This window comes from Hermetia illucens, chromosome 4 (genome assembly GCF_905115235.1).
Source record: "Hermetia illucens chromosome 4, iHerIll2.2.curated.20191125, whole genome shotgun sequence".
Lineage (NCBI taxonomy): Eukaryota > Metazoa > Arthropoda > Insecta > Diptera > Stratiomyidae > Hermetia > Hermetia illucens.
The window spans coordinates 58,460,718-58,483,906 of record NC_051852.1 but is presented as its reverse complement, the minus strand read 5'-3'; the positions used below and the strand labels follow the sequence as shown (position 1 = coordinate 58,483,906).

The 23,189-nt window shown below is 40.2% G+C and overlaps 1 protein-coding gene across 11 annotated transcripts in view; it reads right to left on the bottom strand.

Moving 5' to 3' along the window:
- Positions 1-23,189, bottom strand: part of LOC119654172 (innexin shaking-B) — a 473,792-nt gene that overhangs the window by 138,913 nt on the left and 311,690 nt on the right. For 6 of the 11 annotated variants that reach the window (XM_038059356.1, XM_038059353.1, XM_038059351.1 and 3 more), the window contains exon 2: positions 6,389-7,269. The exons of 4 other annotated variants lie outside the window; for them this stretch is intronic. In XM_038059356.1, the coding sequence (XP_037915284.1) occupies positions 6,389-6,748 (360 nt within the window). In that variant the 5' untranslated portion in view covers positions 6,749-7,269. The remainder of the gene's footprint in view (positions 1-6,388; positions 7,270-23,189) is intronic. One more of the 11 variants, XM_038059357.1, reaches the window with a different exon arrangement.

Genomic DNA, 23,189 nt, shown 5'->3' with positions numbered 1-23,189 from the left:
CCAGACAAATCAACAACAGATCAGATTTTCTCTGTGCGGCAAGCGATGGAAAAACTTCTGGAATATGGACGTCAATTAAACTTTAAGTCCGCCTAAGATAGCTTAACTAGGGTAAAACTGTATATAGCCATGAAAGAATTCCGTATCCCGACGAAATTGATAAGACTGATTAGGTTGACCCTCACCAATATGCGGGGCAAGATAAAAGCAGCAGGATCACCTTCGAGACCATTCAACATCAACAAGGATCTAAGACAAGGGGATGCCCCCAATGATCTTGCCAGTCCTCATGAATTCCTCGGAGGCCTGGGTTCTTACCAAGATAAATTGCGAACTCTGGGTTGCGTTCGAGAAAAGAATACTCCAACGAATTTTTGGCCGCCTACTTGAAGATACACGATTTCGCAGCCTCTACAGCGGCCGGCTCAACAGGTTCCGGTGGGCTTGTTACTTAATCCGTATGGATGGGGATGCTTCAGTCCGGAAAGTATATAAGGGCAATATGCATGGTGAAAAAGAAAACGTGGCAGATCCTTCTGGAGGTGAAGCGATGGCGTAGGTCAAGACGCCAGACAGTTTTAGGGACACCCAATTTGGTGGACCTCGGCGCAAACCGAGATGTCTGGAGTTGCTTGCTAAGACAGGCGTAGACCGGATACCGGTTGTTACGCCGTTGATGATGACAAAAGTCAGATACATCGCGATCTGTAACGAAAGTGGAGCTGCATTGAGGGCGTTGAGCAGTGCTGTGATTACTTAAAAGATCGTTCAGGAATGTAAAAATCGATTGAACTCTGTTTTTAAATTCAATACGATGTAACTACTATGGATACGCGGTCATTGTGGTGTAGAGGGAAATTAAATATCGGATATGTTAGAAAATTCCTCCATACCCGGATCGAAACCAGCAACTGGAGTGTCGATAGCATTGCCTAAAGCTGTTATGAAAAACTGGAGACAAATGTACCATAATAGCAGGTGGCAGAGCATGCCAAACTTTTCCAATCAGAACCAAACAGACATATTGCAAATTATGTGGGCATTCTGATTGACTATGGTTCATTGGCTGGAGATATGTCCAGAATAGAAATTTCCCAAGATGATACCAGTCACTCCGAAATCCACGGAGCATTTGTTATGTGAATACCCCGCCTATGGAAGCGTCAAATACCGGATTTTTGGTGCTGATGTGCTCCATCCGCAGCAGATAACATCACATCCACTAAAGGAAATTCTGTGATATATAAACAAATACGGGATATTTCATTAGACATGGAATGGAGTACAATGGGCCACTAGGGTTTAAGTGTTCAGAGTCTTTGTTCCGTTCCTACCTCAAACAGACACACATACTTCTAATCTCGCGGTAAGTTGTTGGTTTAAAAGATTTACTTCTAGTGATTTCGAGCTATCGAATGAGCCATGTAGTCGTCCTCAGACGCAAGTGAACAAGGATGTGTTGAAGATGACAGTGATAGCGGATACCCGACAAAATGCGCGTGAGTTGTCACTAATGTTCGGCCTTTGTAACGAAACAGTCATGCGTCAGTTGGCGGTAATCGGCAAGGCGAGAAAACTGTGGGGACCGCGCTAATTAACCGACGCGTAGAAACAAACGTTCCTGGATCTTTCGCCGCAGTGTTTGGACGAAACTGAAATACCAGAACATTGCCTCAAAAGGGACATTCACGAGATAGATGTCATCGACTACACCGTCATGACGCATCGATCGATCCTTGCGGATGTCTACTGCAAGTCACTAGACCAATTAATGCAGATCGCATATTATATATAAGCCGTCTTGATTGTTCAATCGATGAGTTCCCAAACTTTCAAATGGCAACGCACGACCATATTCCACCAAGGTTACCGTGGCAAAACTACAGGATTCATCCATCATATAAGACAGAATTTTCAGCCATCGTCTTGGTGGAGGAAAAATCAAATTCAGTAGTTCATCGGCTTAGGTAAGCCAGGTTTCTATGCCAAAGGGGTAAATTAGTTCCCATTCAGAGGGCGGATGTATTCTGATAGAACGAACAATTACTTTTATTAAATCAGAAACAAGTCGGAACACCGGAAGCTGGTGCTTCGGGTATATAGGTTTTGTGTTCATCTGATGTGAGAAACTTTCTATGCACATTTTTCCATTCGTATGCGGCTAAAAACCCAAAATATTCCTTCATATTTTTTTCAAACTACAAGAAATACGCCAAACAAAGAAACATTGCCTATTACCCAATACTGTATTATATATGTATGTATAGAAATTGGTCGTACACCTATTTTCGATTTACTTCGTGCATAAAAGTATATATATGTACATATAAAGTACGTATATTGAACACCGCTTGTTCAATGTACAAATATATCGGAATTAGGCGCTACCCCAAAGCTTCATTTACATATGCATATAAATACATAAATAAGTCTGTCTCGAGTAATTGATATTGATATATAAATGATTAGGTAAAAAGAAATGTTTCCCTGCGACATCCCATTCACGTGAGCTCACCTTGTTGTGGTGTCGGCGAATTGGTATGTTATGATGACGTCATAAACGTCTTAGAATGTACAAAATTCACACAAAATGTAAAAGTGTCACCTTCTACAACTTTGTTAATAACATTTGGATTTTCTACAATGCCTTATGTTATCCCTTATGCAAGTACCAAATTCTATACTTCTAGTATGTAAAGGGAACAGCATACCAAACGTCCTCACCAATTTTCGTGACAATCGGTCAAATCGCTTCCGAATAAATCGTGTGTGAATTTACTTTACTGCTAGAGAAGCTTTCCTTCGATGCAAGACGCTACAATCCCAAAATAATTGCTGGCGATTCCAACGCATGGGCAGCCGAATGGGGAAGCAGAAAAATAAATGCAAAGGGGCAAATACTGCTAAGACATTCTCGCGCTTAAATGTCGCACTTGCGAACTCTGGGAGAGTCAACACATACCGAAGGGGAAAATTACAATCACTTTCGCCAGTAATACCCTTATCAAAGACTTGCAGCGTCATGTCAGCGAAGGGTACGGACACAGCATAGGAATTATATGAAGCCATCAAAAAGAATGACGATCAGCTGGGTAACTAACAAATTCGATGCAGAAATGTTCAAGAAGGTACTTTTGGATGACACATTATTATTCGGAAGCGCACAAAAAAAAGTTTTATAGGACGCGGAAAAATTGCAGCGGGCACGCATCTATGCTGCCTCGGCGTAGCTCTTTCCCAAGACGAAATTAGAATTTCTGGTGGAATTCAGAAATTGAGGAATGTTGGAAAACCTGCCTCAGAGGAAAAAATTGCAAGTAGCTATCACGAAGAGCAAATCCGAACATTTCAAGCCGATGTGTACTGAAGCTGACTCTGATCCATGGGTGGCGCCTGCAGGTCGGTGATCTCATCGCTGAAAGGCAAACGCTCCCCACCGAGTATAATAATAATAATAATCGTTGACGCAACAATCCATATTGGATCAGGGCCTTGAAGTGTGTTAGAGCACTTCATTCAAGACCGTAACAGTACACTAGGAGGCAATGTGGTCAACATTGCGTTCACTCGAGATTGTTACCCTGATTTGACTCAGGTACTCATTCACAGCTGGTCGACTGGTATCCGACGTCAAACACGATACAAATCCCACTGTCCCTAGTGAGATTTGAACCGCGACCTTCCGTACGACAACCTTGTGCTCTAACCACTGACACCGATTACCTTTCCTAAATTATTACAAAACATAGTGGACACCCTCTTCTCTGAGGATGTGAACTACACAAATCTGCCTAAGGTCCATGTAAACTGTTTGGTCAATATCATTGGTAAACTATTTGAACAAGTAATATATAGCAGACTGCTCGTTATTGCGGAAAAGGAAGGAGACCTATCCGACAAGCAATTCGGGTTTTGTAAGGAGAGATGAAACGTCGATGCAATCAGCATGATAACTGGCTTGGCTCGCGCCGCAATACAAGATGACAAATGCTACGCAGTGGTGAGGCTCAAACCAAACTACGGACGATGGACTGAACTTGAAGGACACAACCGTGAAAATTTAAGTTAGTGAACAAGCAATTTAAAACTAACCATCGCTGAAGTGATGATTGACAAAAGGCTCAACTTTAAAAAACACATTCACTGCGCCGCAACTAAAGCGTCGCTGTAACGATCTCGATGATACTACCGAATATTGTTCGACCAAGACAAAGTCGACGTCGTCTTATTTCAAGTTTCGTGCTACTCTACGGAACTCTAGTTTGGGCAACTGTTCTGGAAAACAAATCCAACTGCGGAAACCTATAAATGGCGTATCGGCTAAGTGCGTTTCGGGTATGCAGTGCTTATCCAAGATCATCAGGAGAAGCAATATATGTACTAGCAGGGACAATCCCCATAGACATCTTAGCGAATGAAGGTCGGCGTCTCCAGTGTACTTCGACGGTAACTAGCACGGCGGGAATCCATCGCTGAATGGCCAAAAACCTGGAACGAGGCAGAAACTTATCGAGCTTATCTTTATCGATTTAGACACGACGAGTCACCATGGTGCTCAAGATGTGGTAACGAAGCCGGGAACGCGGAGCATGTTGTATGCAATCGCAGACAGGCGCTTAATACCTGAAAATAAAGTGGAGTTTATGTTGGAGTCAACGCAGGCTTGGAATCAAGTTGTAATTGAGTTGAAAACGATTCATGAACAGCTAAGACATGAAGCACTGCAAAGAAAACAAGAAAGAGGGAGAACAGTAACGAGCCACTGTTAAGAACTGATCCAGTCCCACGATGCTTTATAGCAGTCCCGTGGGGAGAGTGGAAGGAGATGATTTTAGTGAGAAAGAGTCTCATATAACTGCATGGCAGGGGCCAGTAGTAAGTTTTGAACCTTTCCACCTTCCAACGATGAAAAAAAGACAGATAGACAAAAAGATGGACAGACAGACATCGACTCGATTCTAATAAGGTTTGGTTTCACACAAAAGCTTAAAACATTAATTGAGTTTACACTCTTATTTATAGGACATCGATCTCTATTCAAATAAAGCTGATAACAATATATTACTTTCAACGTAGATAATGTGGAACAAATTTAATATGTACATGGTTTAGCGATTCTATTGGTTATCTGTTATATCCTGTATTGAAAATATAGTGACCATGTGTGATTTATTTTAACGAAACACAGGAATGATTCGGCTATAGGCATTTGTACGCACCATCAGTAATCCAAAATACGCAACAAACCTAGGGAACATACAGGGCGCGGCAGGATAACTTCCTTTTTTAAAATGCGCGCCACTCAGTTAGTTGATGTCATAGCGGAGCGCTAGTGGTCTCGTTCAAGAGGGGATACTGTAAAGTTTTGTCGCGACACGGTTCAGTCGCCATCATGCGTTGGAAAAGTGAGGAGCGCGTGTGGGCTTCTTCTTGATGTCGTTCCCGAGGGTGCTATTGTTTTTTTAGCGATGAAGCCCATTTTCATTTGTGTGGGTCGGTTAACAAACAAAACATGCGCTACTGGGCTGACACCAACCCTCGAGAATTGCATCAAAAGCCTTTGCATTCACCCAAAGTCACAGTGTGGTGTGCAATTTCCTCAGCTGGAATTATTGGTCCCTGGTTTTTTGAGGAAAATGAGGTTACAGTGGCAGTGAATTAGGACCGGTATGTAAACATGATACAAATTTGGATTTGGGGGACACTTGGTTCCAACAAGACGGTGCAATAGCACACACTTCAAGAGCATCGATGGCTGTTTTGAGGGAACACTTTCCAGAGCGCCTTATCTCAATTAGAGGCGATTTGGAATGGCCGGCACGCTCTCCCGATCTGTCCCCTTGTGATTTTTTTCTATGGGGTTTTTTGAAATCCCGTGTTTATGTGAACCGTCCAAGAACCCTACAAGATTTGAAGACCAACATCCAAGAAGAAATTGCCAACATAACACCTGCTATGTTAACAAGAGTCATGACAAACGCCAGAAATCGGTTTACGCAATGTATGGAGAATGGAGGACGTCACCTAACAGATTTGATCTTCAAAACAATGTAAATAAAAACTTTAGACATGTACCTACATTATAAAAAATAAATAAATATTTTCCGATGCATACAATAGTTTTTATTGAGTTTTGAAAAAAGGAAGTTATGCTGCCGCACCCTGTATAAACATATGTAAGTCATGAAATACGCGCTATTTCTAAAGAAATAGAAAGTTATGTTATAAATCATATATATTGTCCATCTTTTCACATTTCCTTGAAAGTTGCACTAGAGACGCTGGAACACAAATAAGTCGTATGAAAAGAAGCAATTTTTTGGTTACCAGATTGAGTGCAATACGTTGTTAGTATATTTGTTTGTAAATAACTAATAGTTGAACTAACCTGAAAAAATAAGCAAAAACACACCCACTGATAATATCGATACAGCTTCTTATCTGCCTGCTCTCCTTCGGAATTTCCAATGCCCGGATAAGGAACTGCAACTCCTGGCTTCTTCTTAAACAATGACTTTAAGGCGTACGTTGAGTGTATCCAACAGTAGGTATTTAACACATCCTCGGGAATATCCTTCGTATGAACACAATCAATTGGATTGCCCACATACTGGCGGGTCGTAACTATTATCGAGAACGACATTAGAATTATCACAGTGGCTGAATAGTGTAGACGGAATACTGGCGAGTCGGTTTTCACATGACTGACCTTTATCAGGTGCTTTAGTCCGCGGAATACATCTAACATTGTAAACTACAAACGATTTGATCCATGTAAGAGGTTTTCGTTGCGAGTTGATGATTGGGTTAGTTCGAGAATTGTTCGATTACTCCAATTTGGTGCATTTGTGGGGCAGAGTAATCAGAGTTTGGCAGTAGCTATCACACATTGGCTAGAGGGTGCTGGTTGCGGGCAAATGTCTTTCTTTTTCTCACAATTCGGTTTTGAATTGCGTCGTGGAAGAATACTGTCGGGTTCGGTAGTTCGGTGCTTAGCGGTTGTACAAAACTATTGAATTTTATCCATGCGAAAATATCTGAGAGAACTTTCTGATTATATCGTTGACTTTTGGCACTTCTATCACAATATGACATCTTACTCTATTATTATTAACTTACGAGATACTGGTTTTCAATACACTTTTCATTGAGTATCAGAAACACTAGGACGATTGAGCACTTTAACGAAGGCACAGAGTATCATTTACAAACTAATATTGGACTCCACTTGGACTCTTTAGTTCAGTTTCGCTTCTTCACTGATTCATTCTAAAATTGCATACAATATTTTGGATGAAATTATTTGGAAGCCTTGATTTAAATAGGGTTATATGAAGCAGGGCTGTTCTATGATTTAACCGCATACCGCTTTGAGTTTGAAGATCCGACAATTTGACCAGGAATATTTGCTAGCTTGGTCCTATCTAGGCAGTTCCATGAACTACCTACTCCAAAATATTAGCTATACTTCAACTAGCAGAACGACAATTGCCTGCAGCAAATTGCATAACAAGCCATTCTCACCTGTTCTGATTTTTTTTCATACTCAAATGTATAAACATATCTTGACTCTTACGCAACTAATTTTCTCCCAGAATCTCAGGATATTTCGTGAATCTAACAAAAGATGATTTCAAGCAAACTTGACCTTCAATATATTCGCAATTGAAAATTAGATAACCACATTCATTTGATCGTTCTTTCATATCCTCAAAATAACATACGTTCTCCTCACCGTGTGAATTAGAATAAAAAACCGCACAAGATACAACCTCCTACGAATTTTGTTTACCTCTAGCTTGTCTGTGAAATTCGCCTCCACCTCTCTAAACCTGTCCATAAGAGTCTTCATTAGAAAAGTATGCCTCATCTGAAACGTATAAACACGTGGGGCACACCACCTATCCAGCCGCTAACTCCAATATTTTATTTTTGAAACCAATTGTAAATATTCCTGTCTTCAGGGTTCAAATTCCCTCTCACAATCGGATTTTCTCGTAGGGGGTATCTGGGCCTGAAGTACAGATTCCTGCCGATTCGAAATACTACGTGGAGTATAAAGAAAAATACGAGTTTACTGTCTGCTAAAATTAACCATGGACTGGGACTCTATAACATAAATTTTACGGTAATCGAAGAACATAAACAGCAGCAGCATCTTTTTTTCTAATCTGCCTCCTTCCGTATTCTAAACGTCGAAGCGAATTCAGTTGCCATGAAATGTATAGTTAAATATCTGGAGATGTAGCGTGAGTGCTACTAAATTAGTGGGACTGGGAAAAGCAACAGTTCAGCTTGGCCATCCATTCCAACAGTATAGGAAATAGGAAATATTCTTGATGAAAATTGATATTGTGGAAACTTTTCAGATGGTGAGAGCTCGTTCTATTTCAATTATTTGATTTGTTGGAATTCAGACAAGGAATTGAATAAACTGCATTTCATCTAGGAAGGCTCGAGTAATAAATAACCTGGGCAGGACGTTATCATGCCACATATCAGCTTGAGTTATGTTTCGAGTCATGATCTTTGACTCTTGAGAAAATATTCAATGAGTGGAAATTTACTGCAATCAAGCGAAAGAAAGACAGGCGCTGAAATAGCAACTCGTTTCCCCTTACCACCATTCATGACTGGTTAGGTCAAGCGAAGTAACATCAGGCTACTTAAAATATTGGGTTGGGAAATCAAAGTCAAATATTAAATAGTAATATATTTTTGTTGGCTCTAAACTAGCGTGCATCACCAGTTGTAAGAACAACACCAGAAAACCTGCAGATGACACCCGTGCTATAGGACTACGAAGGAAAAAATCTGGAACATTTCATCACATGGCTTCACTGGACATAAAAAATAAAGCACATTATGACGTGCGTATCAAGGCTAAATTTTGTTAACTGCAGGAAGCCGGTGGAATAGATCTTAGAAGCGGTTGCTTATAAATTATTGATATGATGAAAACGACATCTAGTTGGATGTCCTTAGACATACTAAATCTACTTCGTCTTCAATTGGAGATACCAATGAAGCCTGAAAGTACGACTAACGGAAAGGACTTGCATCTATTCGGCAATCCCTTAATGAACATCAAGCGGATCTGATACTTGTGCCTCATATTTTGTGCTCCCAAATGAATCTTTCAGAAGACGTACTCCACTTCAACTAGAAAAGAGAAAAATTATTGTCGGGCTACACATATTTTTTGGTATTACGGGCATAAAAGCCCTAAGGGTGCCTGGCGTGTAGCTTCGCCATGACCATCACAGTAGTATTGGTTTAAACTAATTGCGGTCCACCAGTCATACCAGTGAATGCGAAGCCTATCCAACAATTCTGCGGCAAGTAAATAATACAATTACGACTCCCGAGTTGTAAAGCGCACTGAATTCAGAAGGAGCTCTGCCCAATAGACAGGCATAACCACAACTACCATGAGGTTCCCACAAGTAGACCAATCACAAATAACATAATCCAGGAGTTCTCTTATATGCTCTTAGAGAGCTATCCCGGTTGGCATTGTAACTCCGGTGAGGCTTCCTGGCAAGAGCCATTTCAGAGGTAGACTCGAGTTTGATTGTCTTCCTCGAGTACGTGGAGACTCCTCCTCCCAAGGGCTAGACTGCATGAGATTACGGACAGTCTCTCCGTCTCCAAACCTTTTCCACCACCGGCTCTCCACTCCTGTGGCGAGTTCTAAAAAAGTTCTAAAATTTCGAATGCTGCGAATCCTGCTGTGCTACATCCTGATGAGGACGAAGTAGGCCGTTTCCTTTCTCGATTCTCCTTCACTGACCTTCAGTTCAGATCTCCGGTTCACCTGATTCGAGCAAGCTTTTCACAGCGTGAAGAGAGTGTTTATTTTGGTTGCTCTACGCAGGAGGGAGATTCCAGAGAGACAAGGATATATGGCGACGCAAAACGTCACGGCGTGTACTTAAGTAAAATTTCTGAGGTATTTGAAGTTAAAAGTTGAGTCTGACAAGACTGCATTCTATCCCTTTTATTATCGACGAAATAAGCATTTTGAGGGACGTAAACGACTTTGATATGCCTTGATTTCTCCCCGCTGATGACATATATTTGCTCTCGCACCATTTGTTTAACCTTCACCAAATAGCTTAGTAGAAAGAAAAAAGCGCCAGTTGAGTGTAAATTACAAAACTGCCAATAATTCTCAGTCTGGCTAATTATTGCACCCTTCCCGTATGAATTAAAGGGCAGAGCGTGGAGAGTATTGATCTAGTGTTTACTTTTTTACCATTGGTGTCGAACTCGATGTTAATCCACGCATTTATAGCACTAGATCCGCTTTCCCTGTTTTATATAAAGTCTGGAAATGCAGATACATCAACACCAACATACAGATTTCGCGTCTACGATCTCCTTTTGAATTTATATAGAGGGTAGGGGAAGATCCAGGAATTTGTTGATTGCTTGCCTCTTAAGAAAGGGATATGGGACTTCTGCTAGAACTTTTAAAGTACATTGCTATTAAGACCATCGGTTCGAAAGAAAATTACGAAAGAAAGGATGAGTAGATAGACCCGCACAATTGACTGGCTCTCATAGATTTAGCTACTGTAACTCATATTAAGCAATTTTATAAGAGAAGCTTGATTTCGAAATTAAATACTTTAGTCGCTGAAAAAATAGTGGACAGCTGCCGCGGCAAAGTTTAATATTTCTCAAATTAGATTAAGGTAACATCTTGAAATCAGAAGATAACGGTAGAATGCAAAGACTTAAATTATGTACTTAATGCTCGCTGCATTTGAGAAACAATAAGGGTTAGGGGCCAGGTGAAAAGCCGGCGTCATCGGTCAAGATAAGTGGAAAAGGTCTAAGGTACGTGGAAAGTCGGTGTCGATTATTTGTTCTGCATTTACTGCCTCCTAACAGGCGAATATATCTTGATGATAACTTTCATCACGCAATGGCCTTGATAATTCCCATTGTCAAAGTAAGCGGTCTTGAATTCGGAATAACAGATAACTGAACTCAAGATAAATGCTCATCAAACCAAAGTGTTGAATTCATCAGTTTTTGTTATTACTTATGCGACAGATCTGAGTGAATTGACGCGGTATTTCTAGCGATTAACCACTTGTCACCTTCATCAGTCTAACAAGTCGACTTGGGAGAGCGACTATATGACACCATGAAGGACGATCAAGGTATCTCAAGGATACTAATCGAAAAGACAGGATATCGAACACTTCTGTTGTGCTAATGATAAGAACGGCGCTTTGCTTTGAACATATTCTTGACTTGAATGAAGCCGGGCTTGTGAAGAACTGCGAAACTATGGACACAATACAGGCTGCACGGTTACTCATGGAGAAACACCGTAAATAGCACCGTCCTCTTTACATTTCATTTCTAGCTCTGAAGAAGCTTCACGATCTGATCTGGTATGCTCTACGATAGCACCTACTGCTAGAAAGTTGGAAGCGTGGCGGGTGTATCAAAACTGCTTCGTGCCTCTATCGGTGTTCATCAAGGAAGCACCCTACCACCACTCCGCATTATTCTTGTAATGGACACTGTCACACGGGACATCCAACGAGCTCTTTATGCACGGTTTTCAATTCGTACATAGCGAAAAGTGCAAAATATTCCTTCATTAATTGCTAAAATCTAGATATATATATGTACATGTTGGACGCCACTCGCAAACTGTATAGCACATACATATGCATGCACATGTCTGTCTCGAGTAATTCATACTAATATACAAATAACTAAGAAAAGTTTAAAACGGAAAACGAAAATATCCTCATGGAGCCGGGGCGCTCATACAAGACCAACTTATATAATGATTTCGTCATCAGTAATTTCACGTGAAATGCGAAATTTTGATCGTTTATAATTTTGTTGATAATAGTTGGATTTCATTCAACGTAAGGTTATGCCTTATATTATCCTTTATAACAATGCAGTATTTTGTATTTGTTTGAACTTTAGGGGGGTTTTCGGGTAAATTTCTAAAAGTTAATAATATGCTATTGTTAACTTTCTTTGAGCAGATTTCGGCATGGTGTTTGGGCCTAGATTTCGTATAGATGCACCATTATGAATTTTTTAAGATTTTTCGGTTGGATAGGTTCTCAGAAAGAGACCTGCTTCACTTCTTGGAGTGCACATTTCGAGCCCTCACTCCCCCACTTTTCACCCCATACCAGAAATAAAACGTGTTTCAAAAAATACACTAATTATCCCTTTTATTTGATACCCGACATGACTATATTCGGTGAAAAAAATTTTACACCCCCTTCCGCGTGTATGCGGAGTCCCCCCGAAACTCAACACAATATGGCGCCACCTGGATTATGTAAAGGGATTCATAGACCACATCTTCTCATCAAATTTCGTAACAATCGGTTCAGCGGTTTCCGAGTAAATCGAGTGTGGCAGATAGACAGACCTATGAGGAGTTGCCAGACCTCCCATTAGGCGCAACTCCAGTTGGCGGTTAGGGACATACCTATTGATATGTTCAGGCATTTTATTTTCTGACTGTGTATGGGCTGTTGGCTGCACATCTCTGGTGCGTGGACCAAAATCGCTGTGGGAAGGACACCCAGAATATAAAACCTTCATGGAAGACGAGAGAAGGAGGAAACTTATGCTGCAGGGGCACGGAACACCAATACCGGCGGCAAAAGGAGCATCCGGTCGTCGACATCATCGACCGCAGTGACTCGGTGGTGGACAACTCGACCACCAAGGGTAGTACCACCTTACCGAGAACATCGGTACCGAGATCAAACAAAGATGAACCGAAGCCGAATTGTTGGACGACAAAAACGGTGACAACACCCCCGCGTATGTTCAAGAGGCACCAGAACAGGAGGTATTCCAGGACCCGGAAAGAGACCCATGTAAAAGGAGCCTGTCAACTCTGAGATCTCTACCAATGTCAAAGTCAGTAAAGGATAAGGTACAGGCAAGGTCAATAAACGCCAAAAACGAAGGATCAATCCCGGCTTGGAGCAAAAATATTTGAGTTGTCCTAGTTTTCCAAGGACAAGCACAATGTGCCCCAAACCAAAAAGAATATGGTTGTATTAGAGTCCTCTATAATAGATCGTAGATGGAAGAAAAGAGCTGCCACTCCGAAAACCAGAACTAATAATTCAGAATGAGGAAAGCATTCAGCGAATGTAGGAGCGTCGGCCAACATTGCGAAGCCCAAGACAAACGAAAAGAATGGATGGACTAAAGTGACCAACAGAAAAACGACAAGAAAAGCAGAAGTGCGAATTCGCCCAGAGGTGATTGTTATCTCCAGTAAGGGCAATCTGTCCTACACGGAGATGCTCAAAAAGGCCAAAGCTGATTTCGGCCTAAAAGATCTGAGCGAAAATATGAACAGAATCCGAAGAACCCAGAAAAGGGATCTCATGTTCGAGCTGAAAAGATTCAGTGTAGGCATAACTGATGACTTTCACACTCAAGATAAAAACTCACTTGGAGAGAATGCCGCAGTGCGTCCCCAAAAACATGAACTCAACATGAAATGTAAGGATCTCGATGAAGTGACATCGAAAGGAGAAATTTGTATTGCTTTGAAGCAGCAATTCAAGTTGGAAGAACTTGCGAAAGAGTCTATTGTGTGTTTACGAAAAGCATACGGCGGTACTCAAACGGCCATAATGCAAGTACCAGCGCAGAAGTTGTTAGCGGCCGGAAAAGTTCGGATTAGATGGGTAGTCCAGCGTTTAGGAGAACAAACTTCACTGCTCTAAATGTCTCATGTTGAGACGCTTCGCGAAGACATGCACCAGCAGCATTGATCGATCCGATCGATGCAATATCTAGGGCCAGAGGAATTCGTACCCGGGGTTAAATTGCTCTACTATGACCTTAAATTAAATTTTGAAGTGTAACGCGTATATCAAAATCACTTCGGCAAGGAGACTGTCTTGTCCCGGTCTCACTTGTTCGTGTTATGGACACTGCCACCTGGGGCGTCCAAATTTCCGGCGCCTTACACGCTGCTCTATTTAGGTGATGTTCTTTCGCCTCTGGCAACAAAGCTGATTTCCAGCAATTTGTTGTTTGACAGTTAAATGGGACTGGTTGCGATCGATATGGGGTTGCACCGATCTTGAGAGCGAGATGATGGGATATATTCGAGAAAGGCAGCAGAGTCTCTGATTCTTCTGTTTTTTTTCTGTCCAATACAATAACATGATCAATCCAAACTCCACTGCTTAAAATTTCGATCTTGCCTCCCAGATTCGTTCATCATAGCTGTTTGTGTTCCTTTTTGTACCTCCCGCTGTTGTAGGCTTTTCATCTTCACAGTATTCATTACTCGATTGAAAGAATAATCATTAATTATTGTATCGATTTACAAAAAGGACATAAATTATAATCGTTCGGGTTACAATTTTCCCTTACTTACGGCACATAAAAATTTCAGTATACAATCTTCACGATTACCAAAAATACAAACTGTTTAGTGTACTTTTTCGCAGGCTCATTCCCTGAAAATATCCATTAGCACATTGTATACGTTTTTGATCGTTTTGCCGTCAATTTGTCTGTTCGCTAGTCTGTCAATTTTGTCAGGTTAAATTTTTAAAATTTGCAAAGTAGTGAGATTTATAAGTATATAGAATACAGAATACAAGACAACAAAATTACGTTCTAAAATGAAATTTTATCATCTGGTTCTCATGGATATGTTGAATGAAATTCAAATGAGTGCTATTACACGCTCTTCTATGATTGATTTATTAAGATAACAAGGAAGTCTGTTCTCATTAGTATTTCGCTAGAAATACGCTCAGAAATTTTAATCTAGAACTGAGTTGGAGAAAGATTTACATTTGCGATGCTAACAATGTAAGACATTAATTATAAATTGAAGAAAAAATCATAAAATATTACTAACAATCTTCATAATGTAAATAAAGAAATCTAACAAGTTGAGAGACTAATTCTGTGTTGTGTTGTGTTCTTTTATAATGCACCATGGAATATTGGGGTTGACTAAATGACCGCCGCGACGATACTTGCTTGTAAGTCTTTCTGCCAATTTGTGGAGGATATTTGCCATTTCTACCCATACATACACCAAAAAACCACGCATCCCATGCCTCGTGGTCCTTTAAACCAGGTATCCAAGGATAATCCGCAGCCAAGCTGTCTATTTGGTCTAGCCTTTAAAAACAACCCCCATTCCATCCATTAACAAAAACCCAGACAAGAAAAGAGGACATAGGAATAGTTTGAATCCGCGTAGAAAGAAATCCATCAGACGTATTATAATTCCTTGGTATACGATAGATTTAGTCTACTATCGGTAGAGCAAGCAGTCCTGAATTATTTAGGGCCTTTGTGTCTTCCACAAATATTAGAACATAAGAGTCTCTCCAAACTGAAACACATCGAATGTGAAATTTATCATGGATAGCAGGAAGCCGTGCGGTATCTTAACAGAACATGACACCACGCTGAGAATGCATCCTCTATGGTTTACTCTAGTCAGATATTTCAAGAGACGCGGTAAAAGAAGAATTTGAAAGGGAAGGGCGGTAGGAATTTATGCAAGAAAGGTGTTCTTCATTCTTTATCTGCCTTTACAGATGGAGGACAGTGCAGAAATTAATATTAAGGCACTCATCACAAAATGTGTGATGAAGGGAAATCACAAAGGGCCGGAATATTGTATCAGGGCAGTGGGTTAGCCAACCCGGCCTCGGAACATTCGTCAGAAGTTCTAGTGTGTTAGGATCCAATGTCTTGTCTCAACTGTTCCTGGAAGGAATAACAGCGAGAGGAACCTCTCCTAGCTCAAAATACATGATTTATATGGGTAGTGTCTTGGTTCAGAGTGGTGTACACTTCTAAAGTCCTATACGTAGAGGTCGAAGGATTTGAACAGAGTAGCCGGGAAAATGAGACTGAGCTGAAAAAGAAAAAGTGTGATAAGTTATTACAGGCCAAACAAAAGGATAGGCGTTATTTTGTATCCACCCATGGCGTCCAGAAATAGGAAACTGTTTCCACAAAGTGGTTGAAGATTCTGTTGGGCAGGAAAGGCGACAGCTGAAAAACTCGAATCCCAAGGAAAAACCTGACGAGTTTATGATGAAGGATCGAGGCTTGGGCTCTACCTGAATGTGATTTGTAAAGATACAACTATTATGAAACTTAGAAATGTTGTCAAAGCTTCAAAACCCAACCACACTATTCTTCTTGCTCCAAAGCTCCAAACTCATATGTACATATTTCCGATATCGTCCCTCAGTTTTTTCTGATGACATAAGGAAGTTTTGCTAAAAAATTCTGTTATTTCTGGAGGATCCGCTAAAATTTTGTAGGAGGAATACTACCGAGGAGTCAGCAGAATATTTCCAAAAACCGAACATCTCCTTGCCAACCGATAAGGACGCTTCACCAGGTGGTCAGGAATAATTTCCCCGAAGGATAGACGAAATGGGTCATTAAAAGTTCATTTTATACGGATTATCCTTTCTATGGTGTGGAACTGTGAAAGACGCTACGGAAATTATTAGAAAAGTATTGGGAACTTTGGAAAATGTCAGTTCACAGATTCTGCTTAGTTTCGACCACAAAAGCTCCTCTTTCTCTGATTTGCGCTATTTTAGATCTCTGAAAGATACATATGTTTGGGCATCGGCATGTTGACGGCAACTAAGTGGTAAGAGCGTTTGTGCATTAGTAGCTGGAGATCATCTAAGATTTTTGACAAAGATATCAAAATTCGAAAAAATACATGCATACTTAGTTACTTAAGACTGCTCAGTGGAAACATAGTTAAAAATTCAGGACCAATCCTTATTCTTTTTTCGTCGTAAATTTTCAGTTTCCTGCTGTATTGTTATTGTCAACCACATTTTATGTTCATGTCAATTTTTTTTTCTATCCGCGTTTTGAGTATTAGCTACTTGAAAGTTTCCTTTGGGTCTTCTTTGGAGGAGAATTCATGATTGCATCGATCAGAGAAGCAGCAGCTGCCGCAAACCCTAACGATTCTAATATCAAACGCCGTGATAACTAAAGAACTTGCAAACGATCGCGTATTTTTTGATGATTCGGCCAAGGACGTTTACAGTAGGTCCCTCATCCTCAGTGATGAGTCCCTAGAGAGGTGAGTAACTCAACTGTTCTTGAAGTTACACCTCGTGTGGAGGTAGCAATTCATTCTAACAAATAGCGACAGACTGTTCTTCTGCAAAATGTAAGGCATATCCCTTCGCAAAGTGTGTAGAAAATAACTTCTATCCTCTGAATACGCAAGCGTCTACAAGGCTAACCTCAGTCTCAAGAGTTGGCCATTATCTAATGCTTCATATAAAAGTAAGCTGGGGCTAGAAATTCAAACAAACTTGCTTCCAAATAAAGCTATTACATTGAGAATACCTGCTCAAGTTGCTACAAGATAACACAAGTCTTCAAAGGAAAAGCTATTTGAATAATTTCAACTGATTCTTATGTAATTTTATGTGCCGAAAATGCCTAGGACGTCAAGATTTCTCACAAAGAACGATTTCACATTTGGTACGATTTCCATTGTCTCAACCATAAAATCCTGACAGATATTCTAGTGTTTTCCTAATCTGAAACTGATTTTCTGAATGAATTCTAATCGTAAGTATTATAAATAGGACAAGAGAAATATTAGTCAGCTAATTTTCTAACTTGGTATTACCATAGAGATGCAAGGAACTGAATGCAACATCAGGAGGAGCAGTTTTTATGTATACATAACATGTTTACTATATATAAATTGCGTACGACCATTTGTCCCAAATCTCCTCTCATCTATTCGTCCCCTACCTCATAATGCAGAAACAGCAGTGCCAAAACCTTATTAAAATCGATTCAATGCCTGTCTGTCCATCTGTCCGTTTGCCCGTCTGTCTGTATGTTTGTCTGTCGAAATCGTTTTGCTTCGAAAGTACTGAGCCGACGCTACGAAATTTGGTGAGAACATGTGTTTTATGTGTCCCTTTGCATGCAGCAAGTGGCAACAGGTCTCGTTCTCGGAACCCAACCCACCCCCTACCCAACCGAAAAATCTGAAAAAATCAGAGTGATGGCTCTCTACAAAATCTAAGCCTCAAAATACATCCCGTTCTGATACCTCCACAAATAAAGTTAATAATGGTGTATTACCATATTTTGGAAATTTCCTCAAGAAACCCCATTAAGTTTATCCTAGAAATACATTGGCTTAGGCGATAATATAGGACACAACTCTGGAAAGTTTGAACGCAATTCCACTGTTATTAGCGCAGTTACTGAAAGTCAAAATATTGTGTTTCACGTAAATTTATTGCATGCTAGGGCGTGTATGACTTCATTCGTATTTCGTATGTATAAAGTGCACTTATATTGACGAGGTATCCCTGGACACACTTTCGCTTTTCTCTTTTAGCTTTTTACAGTTATTTTAATATCAGTATCATTGACTGAGATAGGTACTTATATGCTAATCAAATTTGCGGGTAGTGTTCAATAAGACGGACGTGTATGTATGTATTCTTTCGGGTGTAGAGAGTTGCTCACATAAGATGAACACAAAACCTTTATACCTGAAGCGCCGAGCTTCCGGTATTCCGACTTATTTATGTCTGTGGAACAGTTGAGACAGAAAAAATTACTGCTCATTGGGAAGCTGAGAGCCAAAGGCGCTTATGGTTGAACAAAACAATGTTCTTTAAGAAATAATAATAATAATAATCGTTGGCGCAACAATCCATATTGGATCTAGGTCTTGAAGTGTGTTAGAGCGCTTCATTCAAGACCGTAACGATACACTACAGTATACTGTAGAAGGTAATATGGGCAGCATTACGCTCGCCCGAAATTATTACCCTGATTTGACTCAGGTACTCATTCACAGCTGAGTCGACTGGTATCCGACGTCAAATCACGATACAAATTCCACTGTCACCAGTTAGATTTGAACCGCGACCTTCCGCACGACAGCCTTGTGCTCTAACCACTCAGCTATCCGGACACGTTCTTTAAGAAAACCAAAACTAAAACTAAAAGATTCTATTTCCTCCCCTTAATATTAAGCTAGGCTATATAAAATAGTTAGTCAAATCTCTCCCAAAAGACGGAGAGTGCTTCAAATATTTAGCTAAAATGTTTCCAAGCCTCTCGGAGGCGAAATTCAAGGAAGACATATTTTGCCAACATCTTGGCAAACCTCCAGAAACAAAGCTGATTTGCTCTTAGGGAATTTTTTCGGTAACAATAAAAATCCTGAATACGAAAAAACGCCAAAGTAAAACTTAATCGCAAAGCTTCTCCTTTACAAGTAAATTTTTTACTTTTGCAAATCAGTACTTATTTCGGGGGCTACTTACTAACTCATCTAGTGCTAAAGTCTCATCAAGCCTAAGGTACATTTCCTCCGACTTCACCGGAACTATTTCTCTGAGAATTTAAGGGCTGTGAGTGAGGAACAAGAAGCACATTTTCATCAAGATATCAAGAAGATGAGAAGGAGATATCAAGGAAATTGGAGCATACCAATAGTGGTAAACTACCGCTGAATGCTACAGAAGGACATTCCAGCGGCTATTTATAAGATTTACCAAAGGAGTTTTACAGTGAAGAAACAACGATTTTAAGTAGGCTTGTAAGCACAAGCCATTGGAAAATAAAATTTCAAAAAATAAATATCACTTTACATAGTTTTATAAGCATTATTTAGTCTCTTCGGAGTAATACCATTAAGAAAAACAAGTCGGGAAACCGGAAGCTGGGCGTTTCAGGTATGAAAGGTTTTGTTTGCTTCTTCTGTAAGTATATTTGAGTGTAGAATTATCCCATTTGTACGTAGCCCGTTATATATATGCATTTAGCATGTCAGAATTAGTACTTCGGGTTGTAAATTTACACGGTAAAGACAACTTTGAGCTACTCTAACTTTGTTACTAATAGTATGTTTTTGATCAAACTTGGAGGTAATATGCTTCATCTTATATTTTATACTACTATCAACTTTTATAACTCTAAGATGAACCTAAGGGGGGTTTTACTCAATTTTCCCAAAAATATGGTCATATACTATTATTAACTTAATTTGAACAGATATCGATATGGAGAGTATTTTGAGGCCTGGGCACCATATAGAGGCAGCTTCATGAATTTTTTCAGATATTTCGGTTGGGTAGTTTCTGAGAATGGGTCCGTTAAAGAAATCATCACTTTCGACCCTTTCCACTCCCCGCTTTTCTAACAAATCCCAAAACTAAGACCGGCTTCGAAAAGTACTAATCGAGACCTTTCATTTGATACCCCACATGACTACATTCGGTGGAATGTACACGTACGGGGACCCCCCCCCCCCCTTCTAAATTCAACCTAGAAGGACGTCACTCATTGCATGTCTGGGGTCAACAGTTCCCACCTTCTCACCAAATTTCGTGTCAATCGGTATAGCCGTTTCTAAGAAAAGTGCTTGTGACAGACAGATAGACAGACACACAGACATTGAACCGATTTTAATAAGGTTTTGTTTTACAAACAAAACCTTAATAAGTACCCAGTTTGTAAAAAACGTGACGTGCTACGTCAGAATGGAATTACAAGTCAGTTAAAAGTGACAAAACAACTTTTAAAAAAATATATTGCAGTGGAGCGGTCAGATTAAATTACGTTTGTCGACAATGGAAAGTGATCATAGTTATTATAACTAGGGAAGGATGCAAGTAGGCTCGAATCGTGTCGGCCAGTATCGCTGTTCATAACTAACTAACTAACTTACGCCAAGTAATTTGAAATTTATTGTTAAGAGGCCTTGTTTCTCTTGCATAATATACATTAATGGAGCCACAAAAACTACATTGTAGAATGGATGGGAAAATAAAAATTCAAATTCAATTCACTATCAACGAGTAAAACGTGCAACGGGTGAGTGAAGTTAAATATTTATGTATGACACCCGGTGCTAAGCTCAAAGAGAGAACACCAGTCCTAGAAAAAAGGAACAGTCAAATATCATTTATAGGCAAATGTACTGGCTCTTGGGGAGACTAGCTAACATTAGTTACAAGTAGATCCTAAAGCCCATATGGACATATGGGATACAGCTCTGCGACTGTGCAAAGGAAACTTACTCGAAAATCGTATAAACCTCCGAAATTAGCAAGCGTAATAGACACTCCCCGGTATGTTCGTAATGTCAATGCAGATGGGTATAAGGTCATCAAGGAATAGTCAAAGATTACGTTCACATAGGAATAAAAAAGTCCTAAAATTGGCAGAAGTTACAAGTATAGCGAGACGAATGAAATGAGTAAAGCTGAATGGCTTACTCCTCTTCAACTTTTACGAGTATATTTCATTATATGATGATTCCATTTGTACATAAGTATCTATCTATTTAGTTTGAATTTAGTGAATCAAATTATTCACTTTATTAGCTTCTTCTTTTTCTTCAGCCTTTGTGCCATTCAGAAGTGCGATCGGCTCGTCTTTATCTTCTTTTCTTTCTTTAGCCTTTCTCTCTCGCAATTTTTCTACAATCAGAGCCACTCCATGTCGGTCACTGATATCCTCATTTCCGATGTGATCAAGGCGTGTTATGCCACCAGTCCAACATGACATCTGCGTTTTTGAAATTTGAGACGTTCGCTGATACGTCGATCACAAAGAATACTAGTTGTCAAGCGGCACTTCATCCAAGTTGCGCTAATGGGTGAAGCAATATCATTACGAGATATTTAAATCGCTCAGTTCTGTGCAGGTCATTGCCATTGACATCGGTAGTGTCATTTTCATGGGGATCGGTCGACGTTTTGTTCTGACTCAATCTGAGACCGTTTTGTACGAGATGATCATTCCTTTTTTGGACATTTTTGAAATCATTTTTGCTATGAGATTCCTGGAGAGCATCATTGGCATAAACAGTCAATAGCGCGGTCGACGTTGGATGTCCCGTGTGACAGTAACCATAACAAGAACAAAGAGGAGTCGTGAGAAAGCGCTTCCTTGATGAAGTCCAACAGAGACACGAAGCGGTTTTACACCCGCCACACTTCGAACTTTACGAATCGTGGTAGAGCAATTTAATCCAGCGCACGAATTTTTCTGACACTAGGTGTTGTCATAGAGGATACCAGATTCGTTCGTGCGCCACAAGGTGAAACACTCTCTCTAGATCAAGAAATGCAATGTATAGAGGACGATGCTTCTCATGATGTTTCTCCAAAATTTTCATGGTATGGGACAGCAACTGAATCGGATGGTAGTTTGAACATTCTGCTGGACTACCTAACTTTTTTAATATAAGAACAGTGGCGCTTTCCTGCCTGCTCTTTTTTCCTCAATAACTTGATTGGAGAACTTACTGAGTCAAAGTGTTGTATATCAGATCTTTGCTTTGCAGAGCGCAGATGCGCTGCTTTCCCCAATTTCATTCGTTTTATTGCTTCCTCAACTTCAGTGGCGCTGATAGATGGAACTGCTCCAAATGCCGGCAGTGGTTGTGATACTGGAAGATGAACGAATTCTTCAATTGAAATCTGCTCGAAATATTCTCCTCATTATATTTGTCGCGGTTCGTCGGTCGGTAAATAAAGTACCCTTTTTGACAAGTGTTCGATTTTCTGTGTGCGTTGGTGTCGGCTTTTGACAAGCCAATCCAAAACTCGCTCGGCAACTTGAGTGTCCAGTTTGGCATTTTGCTCGATCGTTGAGTCGAAAGGCTCTCAAATCACGAACCAGCCTGCTGATATGACTACTCCTCATATCGTCGACATGCGTAATGATTGAACAGGATGTGTAGCATATAGCTTTTAAACAGTAGAGACTTACGGTAGGTAGAGACACCGGTAACTGAGTCAGGTTCGCGACGTAATACTGTAATGGTAGTTCGGTGGGGTAACCGAAGGAGAAAAAGGCGATGTCAGTGAGTATGAGTCTCATATAACTGTATGGGAGGTGTCTTTTTCACATTTCAACGGCTGAAAAAGCGATTATTGTCTTATGAAAGGGGATTGTCAATGCAAATTTGCTTTGCATAACTTTAAAGGCAATTCAGTTTACAGACTAGCGCCGATCGACTCCAAAAGGAAAGTCAAGAGCAGTGTTTGTTTTCATTCTGCAAAAAACTTCTCCAAACAATCAACGATTTCAAAAGAAATCCACTAGCCGCATTTAAGTAAAAGAATGGTAGCCTGCATTTGGTAATT